Below are 13726 nucleotides of genomic sequence, written 5' to 3'. Positions count from 1 at the left end.
ACATATGCCTCTATGAACTGTCTACTTGGTGATGAGGTACTCCCGTGTTCAGATCTGTCATCGATAGAACATGTCCCAGCGTCAGTATCCAGGATTTCTAGGACCAGTTACAACTGTTATGGGGAAGCTTGCCTCAGGAAAGGATACAAGGGCTTTATGACTCCCTTCCCAACAGTATCAGTTGGGTTGGGTTGGGTTGTTTTGGAGGAAGAGACCAAACTACGAGGTCATCGGTCTCATCGGATTATGAAAGGACGGGGAAGGAAGTCGGTCGTGCCCTTTCAAAAGAACCATACTGCCATTTGCTTGGAGCGATTTAGGGAAATCACGGAAAACCTAAATCAGGATGGCTGGACGTGGAACAATATCAGTCCATACATCCAAGCCAGAAGGCATGCAGCGTCATATAGGAGGGCTCATTCTGGCAAGTCGATTCCGTGATCACATATATAACATACATACCCTCTCAAACCAAGAAGTTTCATTTTCGTTCCTCCTCCCCTTCTGAGTGTTTCACATTTTTTGTTGGGCAGTGTATTTTATGTGGCCTCTTATCTGCGTCTCCACATATAGTGGGACAGCACTATTCTTTCGTAGCGTGATCGTGACCTGAGCTGACCACGTCGCGCAGAGGTGTCCATTACAGCAGTGTCTGGGCGGATCTCCCATCGACCCGTTCTGGGAAGGCGTTGCGTGTCGAATACAGTTATTGAACAAACAGCTGCCGCGGTGTCAAGGCAGCGCTCTGGCTCAATGGGAGTGCATTCCAAGAGACGAAAATCTTCCATTAAAGATCACTGGCCGTAGCCATTCACTGAGCAATATAACTTGTCTAGTTAGCAGCACTAGCATGCACGACTTTGTTAAGACGACTGACTGTAACTAGGAAATAACAGAACGAATGTGGTTCAGAAAAGAGGATAACAGAAAATTGTGAGAACTACCTGTTTCTGAATCAAAGTAGGATTGGTAATCTGGCCTCCATTGTCACTGTATTAATTGTCACTGCATTTACTGTCCTCTTCCATGTAGTTTTAAGTACGATATACTCGTATGACGGATTTTTTTATGATTTGTGAGAGGGTTTGATAGTGAATCTACATGTACATCTTCATGGATACTCTGCAAATCACACTTAAGTGCCTGGAACAGGGTTCATCGAACCACCTTCACACTAATTCTCTATTATTCCACTCTCGAACAGAGCCAGGAAAAATCTAAACTTGTATCTTTCCGTGCGAGCTCTGACTTCTCTTATTTTATTACGATGATCGTTTCTCCCTATGTAGGTCGGCTTCAAAAAAATATTTTCGCATTCAGAGGAGAAAGTTGGTGATTGAAATATTGGTGATTTAAATTTCACGAGAAGATCCCGCCGCAATGAGAAACGCCTTTGTTTTGAAATGATGACTACCACAAATCCTATATCATGTCCGTGACACTCTCTCCCCTATTTTCCGATAATACAAAACGTGCTGCTCTTCTTTGAACTTTCTCGATGTACTCCGTTAATCATATCTGGTAAGGAACCACACCGTGCAACAGTACTCCAAAAGAGGACAGGTAATCGTAGTGTAGGCAATTTCTTTAGTATACCTTCACATCTTCTAAGTGTTCTGACAGTAAATCAGCCTTTCCTTCTCCTTCCCCACAGTATTTTCTACGTGTTCTTTCCAAATTTAAATCATTCGTAATTGTAATACCTAGGTATTTAGTTGAATTTACGACCTTTAGATTTGATGGATTTATCGTGTAACCGAAGTTTACTAGATTGCTTTTAGCATTCATGTGGATGACCTCAGACTTTTCGTTACTTACGATCAATTGCCAATTTTCGCACCATTCAGGAACCTATCTAGTAAAAATGTTTATTAGAACCCCTTGACCTAGGCTTCAACGCCTTTGAAAACGTCTTCTTCGGAAGGATCAATGATTGACAGTGGTTACATAATGTTGCCCATATAACCAACGTCAGTCACTGATTCGAAGAAGACGTTTTCAAAGACTTGAAACCTAGGTCAAAGGATTTTAATAAACCTTTTTACTATAGCAACTGATTTGACTGTTTGTGAGCTTTTCCTCGAATAAAAATATAAAACTACACTGAGTTTCTCTCCTTCCCTCTTCTCTCTTCGGGCCAGTGCGGTACATATTTCGCTTTCCACCACAAATAACCCTTTCGTGACCTGCAGCACCTTGCAGGTTCATCTTCAAACGCGTTGGTTTCTACATAACGCATCAGATCTATTAGAATCTCGAGAGAAGTGCCGGTTGTCAAGGTGTCACAGATATCTCACGAACTGCACAGAACCATTCTCACAATATTTTGTGCTTAGCAGTGCAGCGTATAATTCCATTTCACTGTGTCTGAACTGTCGTACATCGGATTAATAACTCATTGTCATTCTTACTGACGAAGATAAGCGCGGGTATTAATAACAGTAGGCTATCGGCCAAACAGTCTCTCTAACCCATAGAATTCGCTGAAAAGGCGTAATCAGAAGATGTGACGCACTTAACAGATTTACAATCTGTAAGTAGCTTTATGCACCCTATCTCGATTCTCATGGGTTATCGTGAGATACGGTTCAGGGTCACGGATTTTGACAGGTGCTTTGTCCACATGATAGTTGCTATCGACTGTGTGAAAAGATCTGTAATCTTTTGTGTCGACAAAAAAAGTAAAGTGAAGCCATCGCGAGTGATAACTTCCGTAGGAGATTGTTCTTTTGAAACAAGGCATGAAAGATAGCCATGAACTTTAAAGGCTCAGAATGAATCCATCGGATCGTCTTTGTCTGGGAAGAGAATAGATGCATAAAATAGCTGTGAAAGGTCACACAATGCATTTGATACACCTACACTTCCATCGTAAGACATTAAGAACTCATTGGGCACACAATTCAAACATCATTTGTTTATTTACTGCTGTACATTGGCAGAAAAGGGAGGTATGTAGTATAGTCGTGTAGCCAGATGGCCTCAGTACACGATGTTTTAAATCCGTTTTGACAATATCTTCAAACTTAATAGAGGATAGTTTCCAGTAAGAGTGATGTGTGGAGACCTCTTGTTCATAAACTATTCCGCTCTGGTTGAAGATTGAAATTACAATAATTTTCTCCACACACAGAACTACTGTAACCTTCTTTGTTTTCAACGAGCTAGGTTACTTGCAGTCGATGGTTACATGTTTCGTTGTGGAATAATTCTTAACACAGATTTTATCGGGCATATGGGACGAACTAAGATACCTCGTTGAAACCCCTTTTGTGCTTTCTGCTTAGGCATTAGCATTAGTAATCCTGTCATCTGTTTTGTGTACATGTCTCTGTAAACATCCTTGGTGTTGGTAACATAGAGGGTGTTTCTGTAAGAGCGTGCAAAAATTTAACATCACACAGAGGTCGGAGAAGCCAGCTTAAGGAGATAACAGGAATAAAATCATATCACTGTGTACTTGTTTATTTACATTAGTTAACTGCAAATGCCATCACCGACCCAGTGAACGTACCATTTGTATTGTATCTTACAAAATGTGCTGAAACTGACGGCCATCAACCTCAAAGCAAGCATGACATCGGCGAACAAGATTCTGATGCACCCTGACAAATATCCCTGGTGTGTTTCGAATCACACAACAGGCAGATACTATTCTGGCAACTAATTTCTTCTCCGTTTCCACTGGGGTCTCATACGCAAGTATTTTTTAGATATCCCAATAGGAAATAATCATTGGGATTCTGGTCAGGTGACCTCGCAGGCCATGGAATAGGACCTCCCCTTCCAATCCAGCGACCAGGAAATACAGTACCGGTACTGCTCCATCATGTTTTACTGTTCGTCTCTGAACAGCACTGAGTAATAGGGTCTGTCGTTGGTTCATAATGCGTTCTGTCTTGGGACAATCTAAATACGATGCAAGGGAGCCACCTCATGGACAAGAAAGTAAACAAAACCTGCACGTGACTTTCTGGTAATCGGACTGGTCCTCTTCCGGATATGAACAGTCGTCCTCCAGAATGCGAGTCCAGTGTGCTAATCACTGCGCCACCTCGCTCGAAAATGACCCTGTCATTGACAGCCTACATCTACGTATTTGCATAAAGTGAAGTATCATTGTGGTTTTATTTCACTTCAGTTCAGCACTTAAAACCACGCATTCCTATTAGAGTGCTACCAGAATGGATCACAAATTGAATAAAGTAAATTATTTATTCTTAAAAAAAAGTAGAGTAAAAAAAATTGAATAAATATGAAGTACACAATGTCGGATTCTACTTTAAATGTAATTTCGAGATTGGCAGAATATATGTTTGTCTTTCTTTATACCACACCCCCCTTATATGGATACAAAGTTGGCTGATACATGTTGACGGTGAGAAACAGAAGACCTACACCCTGACTGGCACTCTCAAAAAAAGCTCAGTGGACAAGCAAATGGAACTCAACACATTTACTGTAAGCGTTGCCCTAACCACCGAACCGGAGTACACATATCACCTACTGAAGTACGAACAGCAATTGTACTGTAACTGCTGATGTGCTCGTTGGGGCGTTGACCACCGTGCAGATGATGTATGTGCCATACCTGCAATTCTCTACGTACATAGGGGAGGCAATATGCCATCATAAAACTCCTAGGGCTGATATGAACTCAGTACAAGACAGAACACGAGTCAAGATTTCTGTTTGCTCACTAGCCAGGAACAGAGATTCGACTCAAATATTCTTCCGTAAAAACAGATTTCAATGTGTACTAGGTTCCACAGATGGGTAAAGAATCGTCACTCGAGTAAGCAGAAGCCCAACTCTCTCCACGGAGAAACCCCGCACTCTTTGCGTCGAAAGTATCACTTCTAGAAATCCAACTGCTGGATTTTCCACAGTGTCTGTCGCCAGTAAAGTCACTAGGTCGATCCCCAGAGAGAAGTGCCTCTCCGCGCCAAATGCCCGCTCCCTCTAGGACACGCAGTGTCTGCATTTGCGCTCAGGCGACGAAACCCAGCAGCCAATACAAAAACATGACCTCCAACTACATTGGTCATGGATCTGCCAGCCAATCACTTGAACCTCACACTCCATTCAGAACCTTTTTTGTGAGTTTCCATTTCCCCTCCTACATATTTATAGCACTCCGCCAACCAAATACACATCTCTGTTTTATAGTAGGAAGCGTGCCTCAGCACTTCCCATGAAAAGATTTCGTGGACGTCAGCTCGTGTCGATCTTTTGTGAACCCACACACACTAAAAGACTGTGTTTTTGTGTTTTTTCTTGTTCCGCCTCCTGACGCTCTTGTGGCATATATATATGTATGACTGGAGTGCAATCTCTCACCTACACCGACCGCGCTGCCAGGGATTCTGCGGTCTCCACCACTGTAAACCGCCGCCTCCTCGCTCTGCCCTCTCTCTCAGGACAGTAATTGTCCACCCCTGCTGAACACTTCAACATTCTTCCTCGCCCCTTCCTAGTCGATAGTGGCTTTTGAGAAACGTGTAACGGGCCTCGCCCTTTCTGTCTGTGCTCAACCCCAACACCGAGGCATGCAGCACTTCAGAAATTGTTACTATGTGGTGCTGGCCAGTATCAGCCAATGAAATGATTAATAGTCCAATTGTGAGCTAATGTAAATATAAATCAAAAAGAATTTACAGAATATTGGAAGCATGGTGGCAATATCGTGCTATCTTACAGTCATAAAACTGTGAATGTACTAGCAAGGGAACACTGTTATTCGATGATATTCGGTAATCTTACATTACATTACTCGCATCCACGTTGATCATCAGAGTTCACTGCGGCGTGAATACTTGAATCACCGTGTTTGAAAGTCGCAGCGTGACCCCCTTTATGCCCTCCAACCCGCCGAAAAGCAGCTAAATGCTTTTACTTGCAATTACTGCACTGCTATGCAAACTTACGTAGCTTTCTACAAGCGGGAGCAAAATTTCAATCTGTATGCTGTTAGTTACGAACCACTTAAATTTTTAACATATTATGTCAGAAAACTCGGCCTCCGTTGGCAAGCTACAGGGCAGGCGAACCCAGAATTCGTATGTTGCTGGGTGGTGAGCTCTAGTGGTTTTCTAATCATAATCTCTAGACGTTCCTAAGAGCACGGAGATTCTAGTTCGACAACTCGGACTTCAAGAGCGGTACACGTCACTTAAAAAGTGAATATTAAAAAAGGATACATCCTCCAGGTGAGTGAGATGCCAGCGATAATTAAATTTGTTCTATTATGAAGCATTGTCTCACATAACTGTGTTGTGAAGCAAATGAACTCTCTGCTACAACCAATCAGAGCAATATGAGTGCAAAATCTTCCACAGTGCACACTGTACAGTGTCTTTTTTTTCAGTACCATGTGACAGAGTATCCTGAGTTAAGTGAGTTTGATTGTAGTTATTGCCTAGCTTGATAGCTTGACACTATATTCACTGCCTGGCTTATAACTTTCCAGTAAAATAATTTGCGTCGACAGATACACGCGTGAGAAGTTACATATGCAACTGGTACACACAAGGAGATGGAGGTCATCGAATTGTTTCTGAGCTGCCAATATGGAAGAAGCTACGACTATTTAAGTGTGATTACTTTATAAACACAACTCTCTAGTAGAGGACACAAGAAATTTTCATCGTCGTACTGTTTTTGATTCAGGCGTGGACCATAAATAAGGTCGGCGAAGGAATCGTGACACACAAGCGATTCGCGGCCCACTTTCGGTGACCTGTAACCATAGCAACCATTCAACAACAGCTATTACGACACGACTACGTCGGGCGCCTCCCGCGCATACCATTAACGGTATGGGTTATTCACACGGGCGGAACCAGCAACTCCCATTGCCGGCTGAATACATCACGTATTTCACTCTTTATCCTTCAAGTGAACTACAGATATCTGCATGTTAAAGTGACAGAAAGGGGTCGTTGATCTATGCATGTAATCTCGAACTGCATTAAGTTTCCATAAAATTGCCCAAAAATTGCTTTATTTCAATTAAACTAATACTTGCATCTCTTAGTAAAGGTTCAGTATTCGTCGTAGTGCCAGACCGTTAAGAAACATCGGTTCGTTGTTGTGCATAGTGTGAGACGCAGTGCAATAACTTTGTGGTGTAAGGTTATTATTTATTTGCGAATATAATGCGAGAAACGGTTAGCCAACGAGGAAACATGTTGTGTGCTCCTTTTCACCAAGATTTTATGTTTCTTTTTCCACCTTTTTTCGCTTTTTACGATTTAAAAACGAAACTGATCTGTTTCTTACGCGACGATTTAACAAGGTTACTACGACCAGCTATGGAAAAGGCATCAGAGGGGGGAGCGCAACTTCGGACTGAGATAGTATAGATAGATGCACAAATTACGTTAATAGAACTGTGTTGCAACCACTGTTTACCCGTCTTTCTATCCAGACATAAAGAAATAAAGTAAGTACATCGACACAAAAATAGTGCAGGTATGTTTTATGTAAAGAGAGCGGATTTTGATACATTTAACAATCTTATCTGAATTAAGTTGATACCTTCTTCGGAAATAAATAACAGTGTACAGAAAAGTTTACTCTCAAGATACACCGTGACATATGAAGCATCTGAAACTGAAAATGATAGACAATTGCGGTAACAATCAGTGATTAACACAAGCATCATTCAACGAGCACCAGTTAATTGTTTGAAATTATCTTCATGATTTTTTGGGGGGAGAGGGGGAGCGAGGGGGGATTTAGATGCGCCTTTAAGAAAATCTTCTCGCAGTGTTAAGACCCATGAATTGATATTAAGCGATATCTTTGACTCAATGACAGCTGGATAATATGCACATTCCCGAATTGTCTGCGAGTCATTCACGTCTCCTCTTGTATTAATGTATGCATTCAGTTACTTACATTTTAATGCTATCCGTCATCTGCAAAAAATACAAGCGCCATTGTTAAGGGGGACCACTTAAATGAATTGTTTACCGTCACAGCTATTAAGACGCTCGATTTAGTGTACTACCACGAATATTTAGGAACTTTATTTAGTGTGCAATATGGTTCCACATCATTTGCAACCTTAGGGACGAAAGTAACCCTTTCAGGCATTAGTTAAGTGTCATTTCTCTATGTCTGTTATTAGAACGCCAACAGATGTCATCATAGCCTTCAGTAAGGGCGTTTCTAAGGTGTATTAGATGCGTCAATTATCTATTTTTAATTTCCCGTCGTAAATCTTGTAAAAGAATAAGTTTTTGCCATTTCCCATCATATGCAGCAGGAATAGGCTAAAGCGGCACTATGTGCGTTCCAAAAGATAAAATAGCGAAAGGCACTTTAGATGTTCCATTTTTCAGTTGTAGGAAAGGAGGATCTCGGGAGAAATTCATATTGCAAACTGTTTGTGTACACATGAACTACATCGGGCAGTTTCATTCAGCACATCAAAGAAACTCTTTTAACGAAGACCGAGTCTCTAGGTAATTTACTGGCTTATAATTTTAGTTTACTGATATATGAACGTCTTTTTTTTTCAGGGTGCCTGTGAAGCCGAACGGCTCACTGTCACAAGAGTAGGGGGAACAGCAGTGGACTGTGCACAGTTCGGATTAGTCAAGAATGTAATTTGGCTGAATAAGAATACAATTTCCCTATCAGCTGCTGCAGTAGCTGTGATATGAAATGATCGTATGGAACTATGATAAGCGTGGAAGACATAAGCACGAAAAAGAAATGCCGGTGCCATAGCAAGCATAGCTACGCCGCAAGCTATCAGTAAAAAGAAAATCGCCCTCCTTCACAATAACTAAAAGAAAATTAAGAGGTTGTACTGAAAAGTACCGCTTCCGAATCTTTCACGTGAAAACTCTCGAAGCTTTGTGAACAAAACGAACTTTATTAATAGTCTACAAAGTTATTTCTCAACAGTCACCCTGGAACGAAAACATTTCTCCCAGCGAAAGATCAGTTTGTTGATGCCGTCGCTATTGAATTTTTGGATTTATTGATGGAACCACAGCCTCCCCCCATCTAAATCGCTTCATCACTGTTACAGGGAAATCCTCGAAGATGTTCTTTAAGTTCTGGAAACAGATGAAAATCGCGTGGGACCAAGTCGGGATTGTATGGAAGAATGTCGATGGCAGTGAACCCAAGGCGTCGTATTGCTGCAGATGTCACAGCGCTCCGGTGTGGCCTGGCATCGTCGTACTGAAGAAGAGGCTGCTCCACTTGTGGACGAACTCTTTGAATTCGAAACTCAATTGCAGCACGCTTTTTCTCACACACACTGACGTAGTTACACACCGCAATGTTACACGCTACAAATCGAAGCTCTCTAGGGACAGGAGCTGCAAATACGTAGACTTGAAGGATAATGATGTAGGGTGTTAATAACGTTTGTTTCATTTAAAAAACCTTAAGAATTTTCACATAAAAATTCGGAGCCATTACTTTCCAACTCGTCCACCTATTCTCATATTAAAACTGCAGTTACCAGCCACTTTCCTAGATAAACTTCTAAAAAAATTGTCACGATAACTTTCGCGAGGCATGTCATTCTTTTATCTCGTCCATTTGCCAGTGACAATGTCGGAAAATGCACGTACAAATGCCTTTTTATATTCGAAGAGTATGAATAATACAGAATATAGAAAAACATGTCTCAGAAACTTTAGAGATTTATTCTAGATTTCAAAACATTACAAAAAGGTCATATGAACATGAGTCCGAAAATTCTTCATTAGGGGGATATGAGAGAAATTCGCTGTAATGTTTCCCGGTTGTGTAATTTACCTCAAATGTGCATTTTTACTCAATTTCTTGTTTGCAGTTGGTAACAGCATTTGCTTTGTTCCGTTTAAGTGTTGTCTGTTCTGTTTCATAGTAACACCCATCACACCACAACGATATATTCGATGTCTACCTTCATTTACTTGATGATGGACCTCCAGACGTCATACAACGAATGTGATTTATACACGATGGTGCTCCACCTCACTTTACATCGATAGTTCGCCGTTATCTCGATAACATTTTTCCTAACAGTGGGATTGGTCGAGGGGGATCCATGGCCTTCCGGATCTTCAGATTTCAATCCAGTGATTTTTTTTTCTTTAGGGACACATAAAAACCGTGGTGTACTCAGCTCCCGTCGGTGTTCTGACGGAGCGTATCCAAATTGGAGTCGACCAAATACGAAACACAGCAGGAGTGTTGCACAACGTACAGAAAAACATACAACGCAGACTCAGAGAGGATGCATGGAAGCAGGTAGTTTTTGTGCCATAAATAATAAATCGTTTCATCCTCGCAAAAGAAGAACCTTCGGACCCATGCTCATATGAGTTTTTAAAGTGTTTTAATATAAAGACTACATCCTCAAGGTTTCTGATGTATGTTTTTTAGTCTGTATTTATGAGGGCTGTTCGGAAAGTAAGGTCCGATCGGTCGCGAAATGAAAACAACTGCGAAAATCAAAAATTTTTTATTCTCAACGCTTAGTCACACCTTCCAGCTACCTATCTAAATAGTCGCCGCTCCGACTTAAGACATTTGTTGTGGCGTTGTACAAACTTTCCAGTACCCTCGTTACAGAAAACAGCCGCCTGTGCAAAAAAAAAAAAAAAAAAAAATGGTTCAAATGGCTCTGAGTACTATGGAACTTAACTTCTGAGGTCATTAGTCCCCTAGAACTTAGAACTACTTAAACCTAACTAACCTTATGACATCACACACATCCATGCCCGAGGCAGGATTCAAGCCTGCGACCGTAGCGGTCGCGCGTTTCCAGACTGTAGCGCCTAGAACCGCTCGGCCAACCCGGCCGGCCCGCCTGTGCATTCTGCCAATTCTCTAAGCTGGTCTGCCTTTCGTTGGTTGTGTCAAAATGTCTTCGTAGCCAGCGGTTCATGTGAGCAGAGATGAACAACGGAGGGAGTCAATTAACGGCTGTATTGTGGGTGATCAAACACTTCCCATAGACAACGCTGCAGGAGCGTCTTCATTGCCCTTGCAGAATGCGCCTGAAAATTGTCTTGAAGAAATAAACGCATGACATTTATGTTATATGGTATGCATAGCTTCAGGCGAAATCTCTCACCAGATCCGCATACTTGGGAGATACTGTTGTTTTAGGCATTTCTACGTGATCACTTTGCGCTCTGAACTGAAAAGAGCGACGTGAAGCAATCGACAGACACACTAAAGACACTGCCCAACATGGCTGTGCGTAGTTCCATTGGATTTTCACAGTGGTTACCATTTCGCACCTTACTTTCTGAGTGAACCTCGTACAATTGGTACTTAGTTAACTTTTCAGAGTAAGTTTAAAATTCAAATTTTTGTGTTTTGTTAACCATAGCGTAAAATAAGACTGCGAAACCGAGGAGAAAGTTTTGCTATTAAAGCTAATTTTTTCCATTTGGTATTCTACAGGCTGTTACAAAAAGGTACGGCCAAACTTTCAGGAAACATTCCTCACACACAAAGAAAGAAAATATGTTATGTGGACATTTGTCCGGAAACGCATACTTTCCATGTTAGAGCTCATTTTATTACTTCTCTTCAAATCACATTAATCATGGAATGGAAACACGCAGCAACAGAACGTACCAGCGTGACTTCAAACACTTTGTTATAGGAAATGTTCAAAATGACCTGCGTTAGCGAGGATACATGCATCCACCCTCCGTCGCATGGAATCCCTGATGCGCTGATGCAGCCCTGGAGAATGGCGTATTGTATCACAGCTGTCCGCAATACGAGCACGAAGAGTCTCTACATTTGATACTGGGGTTGCGTAGACAAGAGCTTTCAAATGCCCCCACAAATGAAAGTCAAGAGGGTTGAGGTCAGGAGAGCGTGGAGGCCATGAAATTGGTCCGCCTCTACCAATCCATCGATCACCGAATCTGTTGTTGAGAAGCGTACGAACACTTCGACTGAAATGTGCAGGAGCTCCATCGCGCATGAACCACATGTTGTGTCGTACTTGTAAAGGCACATGTTCTAGCAGCACAGGTAGAGTATCCCGTATGAAATCATGATAACGTGCTTCATTGAGCGTAGGTGGACGAAACTAAAATGAGCTCTAACATGGAAATTAAGCGTTTCCGGACACTTGTCCACATAGCATATTTTATTTGTGTGTAAGGAATGTTTCCTGAGAGTTTGGCCGTACCTTTTTGTAACACCCTGTATATATGGTATGCACGTAGTCAATACACAAGAGCACGTAATTAATACATAGCCTCTAACATGACCTGTTCCACGTCATAGTGATAGAATCTTGTGAAGAAGATTCTTGGTTTGATCATGGGCATAGTAACATAAATGAGATTGTAAATAGACTTTAAAATTGGATGCTAGGGAATTTTGCTATTTAAATCACTCGCACTTCACTCCCACAGTTGAAGCCAAAATAACATTTGGACTTGTAGTGACAATCAAAAGTGCAATTTGATCTCCGTGTATCCTGTGAACACGTAATACTACACCTTCCTGTCTATTTTAAAATTCTCCATTGTCTACGAGTATTATTGTACTTTAAGACCCATCAGTTTCTCGAAAAAAAAAGAAAATCCTATTTTGTTCACAAATGAGACACAATTCCTGATGATAAATCGATCCGCGAAACGTACTCATGGAGAACTAAGGCGTATTTAGGCGATACCCGATGCGTAGTGGTCTCACAGTCAGATTGTTTTTATTCCGCACGTTTCTGCATTCTTCCTTCAGAGAGGACAATAATAATAATAACCGTAAAGTGTCTTACAGAGCTTTCGATTTTTGATTTGCCTTAGACTCGCAAATAGCTCCATCTGTTGTTTTCTTAAGTACAGTAAAGTAGGTGCTGCACGTCAACGCCATGCACACACATCGCGTCGTCGAATACAAGTCTTGCTGAACGCAGCGTGTTTTCCGGCGCGTGTGACCATGCGACAGCTGAAGCTCGGCGTGCAAACCTGCTCGTGCGATCAGAGCCGCTGCTGCGCGGAAAGTGCGCCAGACGTCCAAACAGCAAAGTGTTTGGCTTACCGGCGTGCCAGGTTCCGGGGCGATGGCCGCTGTGGAGGACATGGTGGCTGCCGTGGTTGCGCAGAGCCGCGCCGACGCTGACTGTCGAGCCGCGTGCGTCCAGGCTCGCTAGAAGTGTGTGGCTGGGAGGGGAGCGGAGGGGAAGGCTCGCCGCCAACGCCTCCCACTACCGCGCCTCAGGCGTCACTTCACCGTTCGCTTCTGAGCCTTCCGCAACAATAGCAACTCTGTCCTCGGCGACTGGCAGCCAGATCGAAGGCAGTTAATACACATTCTGAATTCAAACACGCCGATACCTTTGACTAATCTGGACATTCAACCAAAACTGTCTCCAGATAAGAAGCGTAGTGAACACTAAAAATAACCTCATTTGTCGTGCCTGACGAGGAAACGAACCCATATCCCCTGTTTATAATAAGCAGTCGTCTTGCGATATAATTCAGTTTAAGACACAATGTAATTACAGACACTGACTGTGAGTGGGCATTGATTTAAATCATTGGATGAAGTTGACAGTTTGTGTTGGACTGTGGTACGAACCCAGGTCTCCTGGTTACTAGTCAGATGCGCTGATCCCTGAGCCACCTGGACACAGTGCTCATTGCAACTACACGGACTACCCCAGCACGACTCCCGTCAGACAAAAATTCTCAATTTATCCAGACACTACTCATGTACTCCACCATGCTCATTACCC

The 13726-nt window shown here is 42.3% G+C and overlaps 1 protein-coding gene across 7 annotated transcripts in view; it reads right to left on the bottom strand.

Annotated features, from left to right (window-relative positions):
* Positions 1–13127, bottom strand: part of LOC124788645 (ninjurin-2-like) — a 137084-nt gene extending 123957 nt beyond the window's left edge. For all 7 annotated transcript variants that reach the window (XM_047255915.1, XM_047255918.1, XM_047255921.1 and 4 more), the window contains exon 1: positions 13030–13127. In XM_047255915.1, the coding sequence (XP_047111871.1) occupies positions 13030–13071 (42 nt within the window). In that variant the 5' untranslated portion in view covers positions 13072–13127. The remainder of the gene's footprint in view (positions 1–13029) is intronic.
* Between the last annotated feature and the right edge of the window lie 599 nt (positions 13128–13726).

The sequence above is a fragment of the Schistocerca piceifrons genome, chromosome 3 (assembly GCF_021461385.2).
Source record: "Schistocerca piceifrons isolate TAMUIC-IGC-003096 chromosome 3, iqSchPice1.1, whole genome shotgun sequence".
NCBI classification, from domain to species: domain Eukaryota; kingdom Metazoa; phylum Arthropoda; class Insecta; order Orthoptera; family Acrididae; genus Schistocerca; species Schistocerca piceifrons.
Note: the sequence above shows the minus strand (reverse complement) of the source record. Positions and strands in the feature narration are given on the sequence as shown.